Consider the following 21,234-nt stretch of genomic DNA (forward strand, 5'->3'; position numbering starts at 1 on the left):
CCGTGGTTATACCGTGGAGAACAGATTGGAAAGAGGCTAGATTGGATGCAGGTGGACCAGTTAGACGGCAGATGCAGTAGCCAAGGTGAGAGATGATAGTAGATTGACTAGGATTAAAGTGTTGGAAACAGAAGGAAACAAATTTCTGGTACTTAAAGGTAAATGTGACAAGATTTAGTGATATTGGGTATGAAATAAGCGCTAGATGTCTGAACTATATAACTTGATAGAGAACTGAAGTAGGAAGTAAAGTTGACTCTGTGTGTGATTTTGGGCACATTCATTTTGAGGTACCATTGAAATATCCCAGAGGAACATAGCAGGTGTTTGTATGATTCTGTAGCGCAGAGGAGAGGTCTAGAATAGAGAAAAGTTTATGTGAGTGTAAGAGTAATTTAGACCTGAATGTGGATGAGTTTGCCAAGGATAAAAGGGGAAGATCCTACGACTAAACCGGGAGGCACCATGCCTGTCAGGCAGCCTTGTAAAGGAGACACAGGATGAGCGTTGAGTGTTCGGGAGTTAGGAGCACACCAAGGTGAGTGGTGATCCATCTTTTTTTTTTTCCTTTCCAGTGAAATCTCTATTTTTCCTTTTGTGGAATAATGAGTACCTAAACTTAATTCCATGTCAAGCAAAATTTAGCTAAAATTTGTACTAGTTAATCTTGTGCTGGAACTGTCAGACAAGGAAGGAGTTTGAGATATGTAGGGGCACACACACACAAAAATGTAGCTAACTGCAGTTTAACAAGTTAGCCTGCCATAGTTTCATGGATGCTGGTAGAAGACACAAGACTTCTCAGTCAGAGACATCGGACTTGATTCCTCGCAGTAGCAGGATCGGAGTTGTTAGCATGTGAGTTGGTTTCCTAGCCTCACGCTCCATAGAGGGCTGTGAGGAGGGTGAGTGATGCCTGTGGTGGCGCCACTCCTACATTTGCAATGCAGCCTGTTACAGGAGAGGAACCTCCAGACCTTCATAATGGGCAGTAAGCCTGCCTGACCTTAATCCTGGAGGGAGGTGACGTCTTTATTGTGCTAGATAGTGAACAAGCCTGCCCTTTGTTCCTGAGGGAGGCATTTCTATCCTTCCTGGCTGTTCGCTGTTCACTGGACAGACATACTTAAGATAGTCTGGAACAAAGAGAGGCAGCGCCTCCACCTACAAGATGCACAGAAATGCAGTGGGCCCAAGGATAATTGCCTTCCAACAGCATTCACCCCTCATGTCTCTCCCTTCTTGGCTTCTGGTAAAATTTCCCATGATTACGCTCTTCATTGGCCACCCTGAGTAATCTGTCTGACAGAGCCAGGTACTGGAGCCATTCAGTTTGTCTCATAAAATATGTAATTTAGTTTACGTACTATCAGCATGGTAGCAGGATGAGGCCAAACTGCAATCTTGACCTCAACTATGCTCCCCAGGGTCCTAGACCAGCCAGCTGAACAAATACATAAACCTTCAGGGTCTGCCTTAGAGAGCCAAGTGGCTTTCTCTTTAAGTTTCTGTACTGACTTTCTACTTGACCCAAGTACTGCAGGAGTATTAGGGAATGCACAGATTTGGCCTCCCTGCAGGAAGGAAGTCTAGGGCAGTTCTGTCATCCATAACGATCCTGGCCCCTGAGCTGACACTGACCTTAATGGCTCCAGGGCTGATACGATCTCATTGTTCACCTCAGCTAAAGTCAGGGACAGATTTCAAACTACTGTTTCTAATTGGATAACTCCCATTTCAGGCATAAATGCCTCAGAGCAGATTACACATAATTAACAAGTCAGTTATCCTTCTGGGAGGGCCCCCTCCCCCCAATCAAGAATAGCCTTACTTTGGAGAGGTCACAGCTGTCTGGGGATACAGGATCTACTGGTGGTGCTTGCTTAAACACTTGCAGGTCTCTTATGATCACCCCTGCAGTGCACGTCACCACATTTCTGGAGGGAAGTAAGGTAATGCCTGGCTTCCGCATGAGTACACCTGTGAAGAATGTGGTGCTTACAGTTGTCATCTGCCCTCCCACCCCCACCCCCCGACCCCAGGTGGGACCTACTTAGCGAGCACAGGCTGGCAGTTTCTCCAGTGTTGCCTCCTGGACAGCTGGCAAGCCTTAGGGCTCCCAGTTCAGTACAAATAACTGAGTCTAGTACTTCTTTTTGTTTATGGAGGTGTTACCTGAAGGCAGTCAGTCCAGTCTGTCCTGTTTGTCTGTGCCACCTGTCAGGTTGCATTCACCTGCCCCTTAGGGATGGCTGAATGATAGCTACAGGAATTGGGCGGGGTGGGGGGGGTTTGGAAAGACACCTGGAGGTATTGGCAGGTGTTCTTTGTGGGAGGCTCAGGGGGTAGGACCATCTTCTTCTGCTTTCCTAAGATTTTTCAGTGACCTTGAGGAGAAGGATGATCACGTTGTGATCAGAGCTGTCCAGCAGGGCATGGCAGAGCTGGCAGGCAGTTCAGTTTATTGAGGCACTTGCACAATCTGGGAGAGCCACACCTGGGACTTTTCCTTTGTGAGGAAGATTCTGGGGGATTCAGAAAGACAGAATCACGAATGTCCCTCCTTCTTACCTCCTGAGGTTTAAAGTTTTTCTTTCACTGGTGCCAGGGTTGTTCTCCTTCCACCGCTGCAGAGTCAGTGTGTCCCATTCCAATCACTAACCTTTCCCTTTTTCCCAATTATCCCTGACCCTCACCCTGACCTTTTTTGTCTGGAAGGGTCAGGTGCCAGAGGGATGAGAGCATTTTTATTAAACTTAGAGATCCTATTATGTCCACCACTTTGGTCCACATGGTACAATGTAAGGGGATTTGGTGAGCAGAATACTTAAGACCACAGAAGTACAACAAGAAAATTCAGGCGGCTAAACCACAATTAAGTTAAAATTCCCAAGGCCCCCTTTTGGCTGGGCTGCCACCCAGAGGCTGTACCGATCAGGCCAGCATGGGGTCTCCATTAGGGGAAAGAATGAAGCATCACGCTTGGGCGGATCCCAAGTGGCCAAGAGGAGACAGTCTCTTTCTGGGAACAGCCATGTTCAGTGACCAACCTGCTTTGCTGACATATGTAAACCAGGAAGAGTCAAAGGGGGTATAGTCAGAAATCTTTTAGAGTTGACTAAAAAAAATGTTTTTTAACTGTGGTAAAATACATGTAACAAGATTTCCCGTCTTAACTATTTTTAAGTGTACAGTTCAGTAGTGTTAAGTACATTCACAGTGTTGTGTAGCCAGTCTCCAGAACTGTTTTCATCTTGCAAGACTGAAACTCTGTGCCCATTAAACAACAGCTTAATTGCTCTCTCCCTGCAGCCCCTGGCAACCACCATGTTACCTTCTGTCTCTATGAATTTGACTACTCTAGGCACCTCATATAAGTGGAGTCATACAATACTTGGTTCTTTTGCAACTGCTTATTTCACTCAGCATAATATCCTCAGGTTCATCCATGTTGTAGTATGTGTCAGAATTTCCTCCCTTTTTAAGGCTGAATAGTAGTCCATTGAATGAATATATATACCACATTTTGTTTATCCATTTTTTCATTGATGGACACTAGTGTTACTTCCACCTTTTGGCTCTTGTGAATAACACCACTATAAACATAAGTGTACAGATACCTCTTGGAGACTCTGCTTTCAATTCTCTGGGGTATATACCCAGCAGTGGAATTGCAGGACCATATGGTAATTCTATATTTAAGTATTTAGGACCCACCATTCTGTTTTCCACAGCAGCTGTACTGTTTTACATTCCTACCAACAGTGCACAAGGGTTCCAGTTGCTCCACCTCCTTGCCAACATTTGTTATTTTCTTTTGTTGTTTGCGGGAGGCGGATAGCAGCCATCCTGATGGGTGTGATGTCTCATTGTGTTTTTTTTTATTAGTTATCTATTTTTTTATGTTTTTTTTACATCTTTATTGAAGTATAATTGCTTTACAATGGTGTGTTTCTGCTTTATAACAAAGTGAATCAGTTATACATATACATATGTTCCCATATCTCTTCCCTCTTGAGTCTCCCTCCCTCCCACCCTCCCTATCCCACCCCTCTAGGTGGTCACAAAGCACCGAGCTGATCTCCCTGTGCTATGAGGCTGCTTCCCACTAGCTATCTATTTTACGTTTAGTAGTGTATATATGTCCATGCCACTCTCTCGCTTAGTCACAGCTTACCCTTCCCCCTCCCCATATCCTCAAGTCCATTCTCTAGTAGGTCTGTGTCTTTAATCCTGTCTTACCCCTGGGTTCTTCATGACATTTTTTTTTCTTAAATTCCATATATATGTGTTAGCATACAGTATTTGTCTTTCTCTTTCTGACTTACTTCACTGTGTATGACAGACTCTAGGTCCATCCACCTCATTACAAATAGCTCAATTTCGTTTCTTTTTATGGCTGAGTAATATTCCATTGTATATATGTGCCACATCTTCTTTATCCATTCATCCGATGATGGATACGTAGGTTGTTTCCATCTCTGGGCTATTGTAAATAGAGCTGCAGTGAACATTTTGGTACATGACTCTTTTTGAATTATGGTTTTCTCAGGGTTTATGCCCAGTAGTGAGATTGCTGGGTCATATGGTAGTTCTATTTGTAGTTTTTTAAGGAACCTCCATACTGTTCTCCATTGTGGCTGTACCAATTCACATTCCCACCAGCAGTGCAAGAGTGTTCCCTTTTCTCCACACCCTCTCCAGCATTTATTGTTTCTAGATTTTTTGATGATGGCCATTCTGACTGGTGTGAGATGATATCTCATTGTAGTTTTGATTTGCATTTCTCTAATGATTAATGATGTTAAGCATTCTTTCATGTGTTTGTTGGCAGTCTGTATATCTTCTTTGGAGAAATGTCTATTTAGGTCTTCTGCCCATTGTTGGACTTGGTTGTTTGTTTTTTTGTTATTGAGCTGCATGAGCTGCTTGTAAATTTTGGAGATTAATCCTTTGTCAGTTGCTTCATTTGCAAATTTTTTCTTCCATTCTGAGGGTTGTCTTTTTGTCCTGTTTATGGTTTCCTTTGCTGTGCAAAAGCTTTGGAGTTTCATTAGGTCCCATTTGTTTATTTTTGTTTTTATTTCCATTTCTCAAGGAGGTGGGTCAAAAAGGATCTTGCTGGGCTTCCCTGGTGGTGCAGTGGTTGAGAGTCCACCTGCCGATGCAGGGGACACGGGTTCGTGCCCCGGTCTGGGAGGATCCCATGTGCCACAGAGTGGCTGGGCCCGTGAGCCATGGCCGCTGGGCCTGCGTGTCCAGAGCCTGTGCTCCGCAGCGGGAGAGGCCACAGCAGTGAGAGGCCTGTGTACCGCAAAAAAAAAAAGGATCTTGCTGTGATTTATGTCATAGAGTGTTCTGCCTATGTTTTCCTATAAGAGTTTGATAGTTTCTGGCCTTACATTTAGGTCTTTAATCCATTTTGAGCTTATTTTTGTGTATGGTCTTAGGGAGTGATCTAATCTCATACTTTTACATGTACCTGTCCAGTTTTCCCAGCACCACTTACTGAAGAGGCTGTCCTTTCTCCACTGTACATTCCTGCCTCCTTTATCAAAGATAAGGTGACCATATATGTGTGGGTTTATCTCTGGGCTTTCTATCCTGTTCCATTGAACTATCTTTCTGTTTTTGTGCCAGTACCATACTGTCTTGATTACTGGAGCTTTGTAGTATAGTCTGAAGTCAGGGAGCCTGATTCCTCCAGCTCCGTTTTTCTTTCTCAAGATTGCTTTGGCTGTTCAGGGTTTCCATACAAATTGTGAAATTTTTTGTTCTAGTTCTGTGAAAAATGCCAGTGGTAGTTTGATAGGGATTGCATTGAATCTGTAGATTGCTTTGGGTAGTAGAGTCATTTTCACAATGTTGATTCTTCCAATCCAAGAACATGGTATATCTCTCCATCTATTTGTATCATCTTTAATTTCTTTCATCAGTGTCTTATAATTTTCTGCAAACAGGTCTTTTGTCTCCTTAGGTAGGTTTATTCTTAGATATTTTATTCTTTTTGTTGCAGTGGTAAATGGGAGTGTTTTCTTGATTTCAAGATTTTTCATCATTAGTGTATAGGAATGCAAGAGATTTCTGTGCATTAATTTTGTATCCTGCTACTTTACCAAATTCATGATTAGCTCTAGTAGTTTTCTGGTAGCATCTTTAGAGTTCTCTATGTATAGTATCATGTAATCTGCAAACAGTGACAGCTTTACTACTTCTTTTCCGATTTGGATTCCTTTTATTTCCTTTTCTTCTCTGATTGCTGTGGCTAAAACTTCCAAAACTATGTTGAATAAGAGTGGTGAGAGTGGGCAACCTTGTCTTGTTCCTGATCTTAGTGGAAATGCTTTCAGTTTTTCACCATTGAGGACGATGTTGGCTGTGGGTTTGTCATATACGGCCTTTATTACGTTGAGGAAAGTTCCCTCTATGCCTACTTTCTGCAGGGTTTTTATCATAAATGGGTGTTGAATTTTGTCAGAAGCTTTCTCTGCATCTATTGAGATGACCATATGGTTTTTCTCCTTCAATTTGTTAATATGGTGTATCACGTTGATTGATTTGCATATATTGAAGAATCCTTGCATTCCTGAAATAAACTCCACTTGATCATGGTGTATGATCCTTTTAATGTGCTGTTGGATTCTGTTTGCTAGTATTTTGTTGAGGATTTTTGCATCTGTGTTCATCAGTGATATTGGCCTGTAGTTTTCTGTCTCTGTGACATCCTTGTCTGGTTTTGGTATCAGGGTGATGTTGGCCTCGTAGAATGAGTTTGGGAGTGTTCCTCCCTCTGCTATATTTTGGAAGAGTTTGAGAAGGATAGGTGTTAGCTCTTCTCTAAATGTTTGATAGAATTCGCCTGTGAAGCCATCTGGTCCTGGGCTTTTGTTTGTTGGAAGATTTTTTTTTTTTTTGCGGTACGTGGGCCTCTCACTGTTGTGGCCTCACCCGTTGTGGAGTACAGGCTCCGGACGCGCAGGCTCAGCGGCCATGGCTCGCAGGCCCAACCGCTTCGTTGCATGCAGGATCTTCCCGGACCGGGGCACGAACCCATGTCCCCTGCATCGGCAGGCGGACTCTAAACCACTGTGCCACTAGGGAAGCCCTGTTGGAAGATTTTTAATCACAGTTTCAATTTCAGTGCTTGTGATTGGTCTGTTCATATTTTCTGTTTCTTCCTGATTCAGTCTTGGCAGGTTGTGCATTTCTAATAATTTGTCCATTTCTTCCAGGTTGTCCATTTTATTGGCCTGGAGTTGCTTGTAGTAATCTCTCATGATCTTTTGTATTTCTGCAGTGTCAGTTGTTACTTCCCCTTTTTCATTTCTAATTCTATTGATTTGAGTCTTCTCCCTTTTTTTCTTGATGAGTCTGGCTAATGGTTTATCAATTTTGTTTATCTTCTCAAAGAACCAGCTTTTAGTTTTATTGATCTTTTTTAGTTTATCTTTTTAGTTTATCTTTTTAGTTTATTGATCTTTTCCCTTCATTTCTTTTTCATTTATTTCTGATCTGTTCTTTATGATTCCTTTCCTTCTGCTAACTTTGGGGGTTTTTTGTTCTTCTTTCTCTAATTGCTTTAGGTGCAAGGTTAGGTTGTTTATTTGAGATGTTTCCTGTTTCTTAAGGTAGGATTGTATTGCTATAAACTTCCCTCTTAGAACTGCTTTTGCTGTATCCCATAGGTTTTGGGTCGTCGTGTCTCCATTGTCATTTGTTTTTAGGTATTTTTTGATTTCCTCTTTGATTTCTTCAGTGATCACTTCATTATTAAGTAGTGCATTGTTTAGCCTCCATGTGTTTGTATTTTTTACAGATCTTTTCCTGTAATTGATATGTAGTCTCATAGTGTTGTGGTCGGAAAAGATACTTGATGCAATTTCAGTTTTCTTAAATTTACCAAGGCTTGATTTGTGATCCAAGATATGATCTATCCTGGAGAATGTTCCATGAGCACTTGAGAAAAATGTGTATTCTGTTGTTTTTGGATGAATCAATGAAGTCCATCTTGTTAATGTATCATTTAAAGCTTGTGTTTCCTTATTTATTTTCTTTTTGGATGATCTGTCCATTGGTGAAAGTGGGGTGTTAAAGTCCCTTACTATGAATGTGTTACTGTCGATTTCCCCTTTTATGGCTGTTAGTATTTGCCTTATGTATTGAGGTGCTCCTATGTTGGGTGCATAAATATTTACAGTTGTTATATCTTCTTCTTGGATCAATCCCTTGATCATTATGTAGTGTCCTTCTTTGTCTCTTGTAATAGTCTTTATTTTAAAGTCTATTTTGTCTGATATGAGAATTGCTACTCCAGCTTTCTTTTGGTTTCCATTTGCACGGAATATCTTTTTCCATCCCCTTACTTTCAGTCTGTATGTGTCTCTAGGTCTGAAGTGGGTCTCTTGTAGACAGCAAATATATGGGTCTTGTTTTTGTATCCATTCAGCCAATCTGTGTCTTTTGGTGGGAGCATTTTAATCCGTTTACATTTCAGGTAATTATCGATATGTATGTTCCTATTCCCATTTTCTTAATTGTTTTGGGTTTGTTATTGTAGGTCTTTTCCTTCTTTTGTGTTTCTTGCTTAGAGAAGTTCCTTTAGTATTTGTTGTAAAGCTGGTTTGGTGGTGCTGAAATCTCTCAGCTTTTGCTTGTCTGTAAAGGTTTTAATTTCTCCATCAAATGTGAATGAGATCCTTGCTGGGTAGAGTAATCTTGGTTGCAGGTTTTTCTCCTTCATCACTTTAAATATGTCCTGCCAGTCCCTTCTGCCTTGCAGAGTTTCTGCTGAAAGATCAGCTGTTAACCTTATGGGGATTCCCTTGTGTGTTATTTGTTGATTTTCCCTTGCTGCTTTTAATATGTTTTCTTTGTATTTAATTTTTGACAGTTCGATTGATACGTGTCTTGGCGTATTTCTCCTTGGATTTATTCTGTATGGGATCCTCTGTGCTTCCTGGACTTGATTAAGTATTTCCTTTCCCATATCAGGGAAATTTTCAACTATAATCTCTTCAGATATTTTCTCAGTCCCTTTCTTTTTCTCTTCTTCTTCTGGAACCCCTATAATTTGAATGTTGGTGCATTCAATGTTGTCCCAGAGGTCTCTGAGACTGTCCTCAGTTCTTTTCATTCTTTTTTCTTTATTCTGCTCTGCAGTAGTTATTTCCACTATTTTGTCTTCCAGGTCACTTATCCGTTCTTCTGCCTCAGTTATTGTGCTATTGATCCCATCTAGAGTATTTTTCCTTTCATTTATTGTGTTGTTCATCGTTGTTTGTTTCATCTTTTGTTCTTCTAGGTCCTTGTTAAATGTTTCTTGCATTTTCTCTATTCTATTTCCAAGATTTTGTATCATCTTTACTATCATTATTCTGAATTCTTTTTCAGGTAGACTGCCTGTTTCCTCTTCATTTGTTAGGTCTGGTGGGTTTTTATCTTGCTCCTTCATCTGCTGTGTGTTTTTCTGTCTTCTCATTTTGCTTATCTTACTGTGTTTGGGGTCTCCTTTTTTCAGGCTGCGGGTTCGTAGTTCCCGTTGTTTTTGGTGTCTGTCCCCAGTGGCTAAGGTTGGTTCAGTGGGTTGTGTAGGCTTCCTGGTGGAGGGGACTAGTGCCTGTGTTCCGGTGGATGAGGCTGGATCTTGTCTTTCTGGTGGGCAGGTCCACGTCTGGTGGTGTGTTTTGGGGTGTCTGTGCACTTATTATGATTTTAGGCAGCCTCTCTGCTAATGGGTGGGGTTGTGTTCCTGTCTGCTAGTTGTTTGGCATAGGGTGTCCAGCACTGTAGCTTGCTGGTCGTTGAGTGAAGCTGGATGCTGGTGTTGAGATGGAGATCTCTGAGAGATTTTTGCCGTTTGATATTATGTGGAGCTGGGAGGTCTCTTGTGGACCAGTGTCCTGAAGTTGGCTCTCCTACCTCAGAGGCACAGCACTGACTCCTGGCTGCAGCACCAACAGCCTTTCATCCACACGGCTCAGAATAAAAGGGAGAAAAAGTAGAAAGAAAAGAAAAGGAAAGAAAGAAAAAGAAAGAAAGGAGGGAGGGAGGAAGGAAGGAAAGAAGATAAAATAAAGTAAGATAAAATAAAATAAAGTTATTAAAATAAAAAATAATTATTAAGAAAAAAAAAATTTTTTAAAGAAAAAAACGGACGGATAGAACCCGAGGACAAATGGTGGAAGCAAAGCTATACAGACAAAATCTCACACCGAAGCATACACATACACACTCACAAAAAGAGGAAAAGGGGAAAAAATCATAAATCTTGCTCTCAAAGTCCACCTCCTCAATTTGGGAAGATTCGTTGTCTATTCAGGTGTTCCACAGATGCAGGGTGCATCAAGTTGATTGTGGAGCTTTAATCCGCTGCTTCTGAGGCTGCTGGGAGAGATTCCCCTTTCTCTTCTTTGTTCTCACAGCTCCCAGGGCTCAGCTTTGGATTTGGCCCCGCCTCTGCGTGTAGGTCGCCGGAGGGCGTCTGTTCTTCGATCAGACAGGATGGGGTTAAAGGAGCCCAGACAGGACGGGGTTAGAGGAGCCGCTGCTTCGGGGGCTCTGGCTCACTCAGGCCGAGGGGAGGGAGGTGTACGGAGTGCGGGGCCTGCAGCGGCAGAGGCCGGCGTGACGTTGCACCAGCCTGAGGCGCGCCGTGCGTTCTCCCGGGGAAGTTGTCCCTGGATCCTGGGACCCTGGCAGTGGCGGGCTGGACAGGCTCCCCGGAAGGGAGTGTGGATAGTAACCTGTGCTTGCACACAGGCTTCTTGGTGGCGGCAGCAGCAGCCTTAGCGTCTCATGCCCGTCTCTGGGGTCCACGCTTTTAGCCGCGGCTCGCCCCCGTCTCTGGAGCTCACTTAGGCGGTGCTCTTAATCCCCTCTCCTCGTGCACCAGGAAACAAAGAGGGAAGAAAAAGTCTCTTGCCTCTTCGGCAGGTCCAGACTTTTCCCTGGACTCCCTCCCGCTAGCCGTGGTGCACTAACCCCCTGCAGGCTGTGTTCACGCTGCCAACCCCAGTCCTTTCCCTGCGCTCTGACCGGAGCCGAGCCTCAGCTCCCAGCCCCGCCCGCCCCGGCGGGTGAGCAGACAAGCCTCTCGGGCTGGTGAGTGCCGGTCGGCACCAATCCTCTGTGCGGGAATCTCCCCGCTTTGCTCTCCACACCCCTGTTGCTGTGCTCTCCTCCGCGGCTCCGAAGCTTCCCCCCTCCGCCACCCGCAGTCTCCACCCGCGAAGGGGCTTCCTAGTGTGTGGAAACCTTTCCTCCTTCACAGCTCCCTCCCACTGGTGCACGTCCCGTCCCCATTCTTTTGTCTCTGTTTTTTCTTTTTTCTTTTGCCCTACCCAGGTACGTGGGGACTTTCTTGCCTTTTGGGAGGTCTGAGGTCTTCTGCCAGCATTCAGTAGGTGTTTTGTAGAAGTTGTTCCACGTGTAGATGTTTTCTGGTGTATCTGTGGGGAGGAAGGTGATCTCCCCGTCTTACTCTTACGCCATCTTCTCCTCCTCAGTTATCTATTTTATACATATTGGTGTCATGTGGTTTTGATTTGCATTTCCCTAATGATTAGTGATGTTGAACACCGTTTCATGTACTTATTGGCCATTTGTATATTTTCTTTGGAGAAATGTCTGTTCAAGTCCTTTGACCATTTTCGAATCCAGTTGTCTTTTGTTTTTGAGTTTTTTAAGTTGATTTTTGAGGACGCTGTTTCAGCACTCACCAATACAAGATGCCTGTGGATGGTAGGGAGTGTGGAAGGCCATCACATACTTTGACAAACAACCCATTTTTTGTGACTTTTTTGTTAAAAAGTATACCATTGTCAGATAGCAAATGGTTTGGAAAGTGAAAAACATGACACAGATTAGTGTCAGGGGCCACAGTGGTATGGTTGGAGCCAGCTGATTGGATTGGCATTGTAATACCATAACCTGGAAGAGTGTCATCAGCGGTGAGGCACTACTGATGGTGTGAAGACGGGGTTAAAGGTCTGATGTAGCCGGTCTGCCAGTAGCAGGAGATGTGGCCTCTCTCACCATGAGACGAATGGGTCTTTTCCTGGGAGTCACCAGTGTGGGACGCAGAGGTTGCCTCTGCATCAGGAACAGAGTCCTTTACTCTGTGTCTGTTCAATGATGGTCCATGTGTTGACGCATCTGGAGTGGTGATGGATCCGCCGGCAGAGATGGCAGTCTGGGCAGTGCAGGCATCGTCAGCAGCTGGACTCCTGTTAGCTTCACCAGACAATGGGCCCTTACTATGGCCCATATTAGTGACCTAGATGGTCTGCTCGGCAACTACTGTCTGTCTCCACAGTTTATATGGCAAGTCTTTAAGATGTCAGTCTGTAGTTTTCTAAGTAGCAGACCCAAACAACTATTACCAATGGGTATTAGCCCCATATCAGTAGAAGCCTAACAAGGTTTATCACCGGGAATATCAGCCAGATCTCTGAGAACATCCTTGAGTTCTGCCCGCAGAGCACAGCAGCCACACCCACTTTCATTTCTGCATAGCTGGCACTGAGGTTGAACAGCACAGCAGTCCACGGAACACCACAGGGTCTCAGCTTAGTTGAGTCATTAGTGCACCAGGCCCAGGCATTTAGGGGATCCTCTGTGAATCAAGGGCCTCATTGAACCAACAGAATGGAAAATAAATTTTCCCTAAAGGGATAGCTGCCACTCTTTCCTGTAGAGCTGAGAGGTCATAGGGGCCAGGCTGGCTGCATTCTTGAATATACCAAGTCCAAGGGGCACCTCTGGTTGGAGGCTGTTCCTCTTGTCAGAAGCTCCAGTCAGTAACATTACCCAGGCACAGAAACTTGTACTCAGAGGGGTCATAAGGACTGTGGGCCACTAAGGCTGCTAGTGCTTTTCTACATGTGGCTCTTCCCAGGTGGCATAATCCCCTCTGGCTCTTAAGAGTATTCACTGTGCAAGCATGAAAAATATGAATACCAATTATACATTCAGTGTTGGAAGCCACAACAGTAATACATTGAGTTGGTACCAAGAGTCCCACCCAAAAGAACACATTAGCATCTCTTCCGCACCGTGAACTGCACCCAAACCTCATAGCTGAAAGCAGGTACCCTCTCCCTCCACAGGATGAGGCATGAAGGTGACATGGGCTCCAATATATATCAGTCAGAGCTATAAAATGTCCCTCCCCTCCCTACAGTGGTCTCGCAAACCCAGGTATGTTTGATCTTCAGTTCCCCTTGGGGACTGGGAGAACTTGGCCCCGCCCCTAACAATCTTTCTCTTTAAAGGGTGTAGGGGGAGGCTGGGAGAGAGCAGCTCTGCACCAGTAAACAAGGTGAATTTATTTCAGTTTTGAGTGGCGCCGTAGCTGCGAGCATTTGGGGCACCCAAAGCCCTGTGTTGTGTACTCTGTGGCAGGGCCGTCATTGCTGACTGGCATCATCCATTTCCGTTAGGGATGCCTTGATTCAGCGGCTACAGCCACATCACTTCCCGGCGGGGGCCATGAGTTTGTACTCTTTGGCCGACTTGGGCTTGATCTGCACGGGTGGCATCGTTGTTTTTAGGAGTCCACCTAATGTGGACTATCTGCTGCTCGCTCCATTGTCAAAAGAACAGCCCTTCAATTCTTGCTTGATTTCAGCATAAGGACTAGGAGGGTTTTCTGAAGCTGATAGAATTTAATCTACATTTCTGTGGGTGAGTTTCTCATTCTGTGGTGAATCATTTGCTAAATCACTTAAAATCCACTTTAGTACGGAAGAGCCCAAAGACTAGTCAGTGCCCTTGGGAGATTGTTTCGGGGAAAGTTTCCCAGAAGGACCAGAACTGTCTTGTAGCAGACAGGGCCCACTGCCAAAACCTGAGGTCTTTTACTTATCTCGAATGGGGTTAATGTTGAGAAGACAGACTGCAGGAGGGGCTGAGCACTAAAATAGCCAGGTGTTGCCTTTCTTCTTTAACAAGCATTATGTGCCCCTCCCACCCCCTCAATCTCCCCAGCAAACTAGCAGTTGCTAAAGATTCTCCTGGTTCTGCCCACAGTGGTTACAGTTTTCCTTCTTTCACACTCAGTATGGATACATTTATGGTGCTCCCGCCTCCCTCTGCCAGACAAATCCTATTACTAGTTGTTTACAGGGCCGACCTGGTGAGCTTGGTGGATAGCTGACAGTAGCCAGGGCATCGTTCAGGCTGCTGTGTTTGAAACTACTTCCTGGTACTCAGCCTGAAACTGCCGCACCAGTTCAGCATCATTAGCAGGCAGTGAAGTAGAGGACCAGACATTGCCTGGGGGGGACCATACAGTCTGGTCAACATGTTCACTCCCGATTCCCATGGACTTCTCTCAGTTCCTGCTAACTGTCCTTTCATTCCGTTTCTAAAAAGCTTTCCATCTTCATTACCAAAACTCAAAAATTGTGAGGGGTTGAGATCCTACCCTTTGTGGAAGCTCACAAGTTAGCCTGCACAACTCCATGGATTCAAGTAGAAGACATGAGACTCCTGGTCAGAGACAAAAGCTGTCATTACTCCTGGCAATAGTCAGCACTTGTGTCAGATAACCAGCCACAATTTCTACAGGATACTGCAAAGAGAGCCAGGTGACTGATGCCTGCACACACAATTGGGTGTGTTACAGGAAAGGAACTCCCAGCTTAGGGGACCAGATCTTTTATAATGGGCAGTAAGCCTTCCTGTCCTTTGCCCTGGGGAGTGACAGTATCTTTATTATACCAGACAGTAAACAAACCTGCCTTTTGCTCTTTGAGGAGACACTATATCTTCTAAGGCTGTTTATTATATAAATGTACAGAACAACGGGAATCAGTACCTCTTCTCACAAGATGTGCAGAAATGCACATAACATTGAACTTTTTTTCCTGACAATACCTTCCCCACCCCCTTTCAGTTCAGTTCACATACTTAAATTTTCTCACCTAGGCTACTGTAATTATTTCCTAAGTGGTCTCACTGCCAGTAGTCTTCTGTCTGTCCTCAACACCTGTGCCAGAGGGATCTTTTAAAATGCAGACCTGATGATGTCACTCAGTTTAAATTTGTTATTGGTTTCGCATTACTGTTAGGCCAAAGTTTAAATTGTTGAGTGGTTGTGTAACTATTTCTCATGTGCTGACTACTACCCAGTTTTTGAATGTTGGCAATTAAATAAGGGGGAAAAAAACCTTTTTAAAGCCGTAAAGGCCAGTACTAGATAGGCTGCAGATGTGTAGGCTGCGTGCTGCCAGATTGGAACCTCTGGTCTTACCTTTTTTTTTCTCTTACACCTTTGTCTGCAACATGTTGTTCTTTTTGCCTTGAATAATTTACATATTTGTCTCATATTTCTATTCATTTTTTAAAAACCTACTTACTCTATAAAGCCTTCCCAACCTAGTTGGACATCTTGCTCTCAATACCTTTAATTTCAAATAAACTGTGCGTGTGTCATTATAGTACTTCATCTAGTTGTTATTACTGATTTTTTTTTCTGGTCTGTATCCCCACAAAATAAAGTGTAAGCTACACAGAGCAAGAGCCCTCCCTTTCCATACACACCAGGTTTTTAGGAAAGAAAATTGCTTTCCTAAGAATCATTTTGGTATCAAAACCAATAACTTAGTTGGTGCTTTTAATCACCTTTAGATAGTCCATGTTTTGAGCCTGAAAGATATTAATTTGCTTAATTTTGATGGGGAAGATGCAGTATTATTCACTGGAAAATAGACATGTGATACAGTCTTATGGTCCATTATATGTGGATATCGTATATATTATTTACTCTTCCAAATAATATTTTCTTGCTTTGTTCAAATTTAAAATATAGACTGTGGACATTCATAAAGAGAAAGTGGCTCGAAGAGAGATTGGTATTTTGACAACAAATAAGAATACATCAAGAACTCACAAAATAATAGCGCCTGCAAATATGGAGCGTCCTGTAAGGTATATTCGGAAACCTATTGACTATACAGTTCTGGATGATGTGGGCCATGGTGTCAAGGTAAGCGTTTTATATTATATTAACTTGAAATAATTTGCATATCCAGTAAATATTTTGGATAGGAAATATAGTGAGAAAGCTGATTTTCTTAAAGAATTAATAGATTCTCTTAGTAATTAGCAATACAATTTTTATAGAACATTTATTTAATACTAGTTATGTATTATACTAAGCTTGGGGCAGAATTTTACATGTGCAGTAGGCTGTATTCAAGAAGATATAAACACTTAAAATGGCCATTCATTTGTTAAGCCGTTTGAATCCTAGACTGATGTTATAAATTTGTGTTGTCATTGCCAAGTCTTGTTTTCACTACTGAATGAATTTTTAAGAATAAAAAATGTATATGCTTTCCAGAATTGGTTTAGAAAGTAATTTATAAATACTTTTATTCATTTATTCATAAATATGTGTGTATTAATACATCTGTGTGGATGTGGATATAATTTCAGCAGTTTATGCAAAATGAAACAATTGTGTGTAATCTTGTTCTGTGCATCACTCCCCACTCTCCCACCCCCTGCCCCAACAGGCTTTTAGGAAAGGGATTGTTTGTTGCCCTTGTCCATTTCTTAGCATGGCAGAATTAGCTGCTCTTGAAGGATACCTGTAGCTTCTCAACTTTTTAGATATTCATGTGTTATTTTGGAAGCATCTGGAATGACCTGAATTCTTTAGCTATCTTTGCTCAAGATAAACTATTCCTCTGAAATTTGGTAGTCCCTTTCTTAGAGGACCATTATTTGATTTTGTTTCTGGTCTCCAGAATATTTATAATAATTTTTTTAGGGGTCAGCTAGAATCTTGAAGCTTTTCCTAGCTGGTTATCTGCCTGGTGCTATTGCTGGATTTGTTGCATTCTGACTTATCTGGGGTTCCTGATCAAGAGGGGAGTATAGCTGGTGACATCGCTCTTTATTCTGCTCTTCTCAGAGACTATTGGAATCTCCCCTTCACTGTCAGGCTTGGAAGTTGGAACACTTTGCAAATGTAGAGCAGGTTACTCGTTTCTTGTATTTTTATCCAAGGATGTGGCTAGGGTTGTCTGAGAGTTTAAGTTCAATTTTAATTTAAGATATTTAGACTAGATTGATTTAATTTGGATTTTGAGAATTTGGAAGAACTTATTATTACCTGCCTTGGAAGTAAAAATTATGTATATACATACATGCATATACATACACCCGTGCACACACATTCTCATGCACTCACTTCTTCCCCTTTTGCTTGATTTTTCTTCCTACCAAAGCAATATACACTCATAAAAAAAAAAAATCTGTCACCATCTTAGAAGTGATTATCCTCTATTATCTCCCCACTAATAATTGTGTTTAACAGTTTAATACATAGTACATAGCAGAGTATAAAATGAAACCAAACTTTACAAGGAAATTTTGGGTGAGAAAATTTAACTGTTTTATTATGTATGTACAAATGAGAAATGTAAACACTGCATAATATATACTGAAAGTCTGCAGATGTCAATTTTAGCAATCTACTTTTTGTAATGTGGATAGTTTAGACGCAGATTTGTTTTTTTTTTAAGTTTTTTATTGTAAAATATACATAACATAAAATTTACCATTTAACCATTTTAAGTGTACAGTTCTGTGACATTAAGTACAGTCACATTATTGTACGGACTATTTTGAAATATTTTTTTGACCATGGGTAGGAGGGTGGGTGGTCAGAAGCTGATATGTGGCTTATTTGTCCACATTTTGTTTCTGTGATATACAAATACATACAATTATTTTTCTCCCAGTAGTCTCATTGCAGCTATATTGATCCAGTTTTATTTCCCTAAGAAATCATTGTTGGCTTAAATATTTCTAGAGGATTGTAGAGATCTGTGAAAGTTGGAAATTTGGAATAGTTAATGAGCAAATGCCAGGGCCAAAACTACAAGGAGGAAAACTGTAGATTTATTTTTAAATTAGTGTCTAAAGCACTTTTAAGGATTGGAAGACACTGTACTTACAGTTCTAGAGTTATTTTCTTATCATTTGCCTACTTTTCTATTTAGAAGTTTGTTTTCTTACTGACTTGTAAGGGTTCTTTTTTCTATCAAAGAAATTAGCTCCTTATATTTTGGCAAATATTTCCTCATCCTGCTGTTTGGCTTTTGACTTTGATGCTTTGGTATTTTAAACAAATATTTACAGGATGTTAAAAAATTGTATCCAAATATATTAATATTTCTTTTTAAAATTATTTTTTTTCTTTCTTTTTTTTGGGGGGGTGCTGTGTTGGGTCTTAGTTGCGGCATGCGGGGTCTTCGTTGCGGCGCGCAGGCTTCTCTCTAGTTGCGGCTTGCAGGCGCTCTCGTTGAGGCACGTAGGCTCAGTAGTTGTGGTGCGCAGGCTTAGTTGCCCTGTGGCACGTGGGATCATAGTTCCCCAACCAGGGATCGAACCCACGTCCCCTGCATTGGAAGGCGGATTCTTTACCACTGGACCACCAGGGAAGTCCCAATATTTCTTCTTATAGCTACCAAGTTTTGTGTTGTTTTTTACCCCCCAAGATTAAATGTTCCATCATATTTTCTTCTTTCATGGCATAAATTTTAGTGTTTTGGTATTTGTATTATTCATTTAATTGATATTTATTGTGTTAATGCATTTTATGCTATGAAATAGGTGGTACACATAAGTTTAGTAAGAATTTAAAATATGGAAAAGGTGTCTTAAGGTAAGTCTGGTTTGACTTCTGGAAACAGCATAAGATATAGATAAGAGAATCCTTGCATAGAGAGACTGCCAGAAAGTTTGCCTAAAGGAGAATAAAAAAGAAGATGAACAATAAAGTTCATCCTAATAAAATAAAAATACTAAAGTTCATCCTAATAGAAGGAAGAACAAGGTTTCAGAGTATGCTTAGACTAGAGAAGGCTTGAGCATTTAGTAGAAACATTTAAAATTATTTCTGTTAAACAGTTATAATAATTAACAGCTTTATAGCCTGGTTCATAACTTATGAACGACTTTCCACATATGTCTTTGTTTTCAAGCCTTGAAAAGACCATATGATCTAGGAGTTATTACATTTTATTAATGGAAACACTAAAGCTTTATAATACATAGGAATGGTATTTTTAAAAGGTTTCGATTGTATTAGAGGAGTGAGCTAATGAGTCATTTCAGAGAAAGAATTGGCATCTTACAGACTTTCGTACCTGTGGTATGCAAAGCTTATGATCTACTTCGGGCTTGCAGGTAGGTAGGAATCAAAGAGTTCTATTTTCAACCTGAGGTTCCAAGGAAATGGTAAACTGACTCATCCATAAATGTAAATGTTAAGGAAATGAAGTGAGATCTTAAGGAAATAAAAAGCCTAGTTTTGAATGTGTTTGGGGGACACTGAAATGGAAAAATTTTGTAGGTTGCTAACAATTATATTTTGAGTTGTAAGGTATAGAGATCATTTCCTTCCAACACTCGCTAACCCCAACACATTTGTATACATAAACATGCACTTAAGAGAGGAGGCTGTGCTCCATAAGAGGTTAAAGGTTACACCATTGCATAGTAGCAGAGTTCAACTAGAATTTTCATTCCCAATTAAATTCTCCTTTCATCCTTTCATTTGGGACCAGTTTATACTTGTATGCTGTTTTTTTTGTTTGTTTCTTGTTCACTTGAAACAGCAAATGAGGGAAGATGTGTGGTCATATTTAGAATATTTCTAAGTTACTTTAGAATAGTATTTAGTGTATTATAATGCTATCATATTAATAAAGCTTATCTTCAAGGATAATAAAGTTATTCAAGTTTAATTTCTAAATCCAGGTGTGAAATGTAGTGGCTAGGTAGGATTCCAGACATTGTTTAATCAGGATAAAAATGAGTCATATTATTCTAAACAAACACTAAAGAATACCAAGATTCTGGCACAGTTTCTAGAAATGAGAATATAAGTCAAAGGATATTCCATTTTTGGATGATTTCCTTAATGTTGCTTCTGTGGTCACTTGAAAATGATAGATACATATTTGGAATGGCAGGTATTATGGAAAGAACTTAGACTCCACACCCCACCCCAAAATGTAGGAAAAGACTGCAACCTGAAGGCATTTTTTTCTTAAGTGGCGTGGTACAAGTAGGATGCTTTGGACGCATTATTTCATATATATAAGCTAGCCAGTTTTCATAGAAGTAGCCTTTAGGATCAAAGCAGCTTTTCTTCAGTTTTGAATTATGGTCAAACTTGTTCAGAAGAAAATTTAGAACTAGAGCAACATATAACTTTCTACTAGTGTTGGCCTGGTCAGGATTTGTATTCATAAGCTACACATGAGAGGATATCCAGACCCTGTTTGCTTGTTCCTTAATTAGAATCTGGCTAAGCTATTATTGTGCATTGTAATTTTGTTTTTAAACACTGAGGTGCTAGGTCCTTTTCTGAATTTGGAAAACAAGCTGTGATTTTGAATTTTAACATTTGCAGTTTATCACTCTTTAAAGTAATATACTACCATTCAAATAATGAATACTCATACATGGGCATTCATTATCCAGCAGTCTTAGGTCTTGTACACTGATGTATTAAAGTAGCCATACATTTAATGAGGTATGGTGTTCGTGTTTAAATCAAAATTTGTTTTTTAAATCATCTATGATTCAGTTGGATTAATTTCATAGGATAAAATACTGACCTAAGAAATTATTGGAGCTGCATGAGATTGGCATAATTAAGTGATTTCCTTATGAATGTATTATTTTGAAAAAATATGTGATACCCATGAATATTTCCCTGCTGCTTATGGATATCTTTTCTTTACAAAATATTTGAAATATGACTGGGTAAAAAAGCTTATTAACATGAATTGAGTAACTGTAAATGTAAACCTGTCCTATCAGATATAACTTATCTAGAATTAATTTCTACTTTTTCCCCCCTTTTTTTGCAACGTAAAGTGGCTAAAAGCCAAGGTAAGAGTTACTGCTTATCATTTGATCCACAGTTTCCCCTCTATATCGATAGAGGCTGCAGAGCCACTAAAATTTGAAAACTTTTCCTATGTCTGTCTGCTTTTTCCCCATAGGATTTATGTAGATTAAATATACTCAAACTCAGTTCAAATCAGCAACATTTAGCTTGGATGTGTTAATATATCAAAGATATATTGACATCTGCATTTATATAGGAACATTAATTTTGCTAACATTTATTGCTTTGCTCATTTTTTGATAGTTGCCTTGCTTTTATTGACTTACAATTAGGAGGTTTCCCAGGCATTATATATG

At 41.1% G+C, this 21,234-nt stretch overlaps 1 protein-coding gene across 14 annotated transcripts in view; it reads left to right on the top strand.

Annotated features, from left to right (window-relative positions):
- The window catches only part of ABI1 (abl interactor 1), a gene marked incomplete at its 3' end in the record, with an annotated part of 106,164 nt that overhangs the window by 62,816 nt on the left and 22,114 nt on the right, over positions 1-21,234 (top strand). For 9 of the 14 annotated variants that reach the window (XM_079914898.1, XM_079914899.1, XM_079914894.1 and 6 more), the window contains exons 3-4: positions 15,812-15,988; positions 20,905-20,919. In XM_079914898.1, coding sequence (XP_079771024.1) covers positions 15,812-15,988; positions 20,905-20,919 — 192 coding nt within the window. The remainder of the gene's footprint in view (positions 1-15,811; positions 15,989-20,904; positions 20,920-21,234) is intronic. The other 5 variants (XM_079914902.1, XM_079914901.1, XM_079914906.1 and 2 more) reach the window with 1 other exon arrangement.

This window comes from Stenella coeruleoalba (genome assembly GCF_951394435.1).
Source record: "Stenella coeruleoalba genome assembly, chromosome: 2".
Taxonomy (NCBI): domain Eukaryota; kingdom Metazoa; phylum Chordata; class Mammalia; order Artiodactyla; family Delphinidae; genus Stenella; species Stenella coeruleoalba.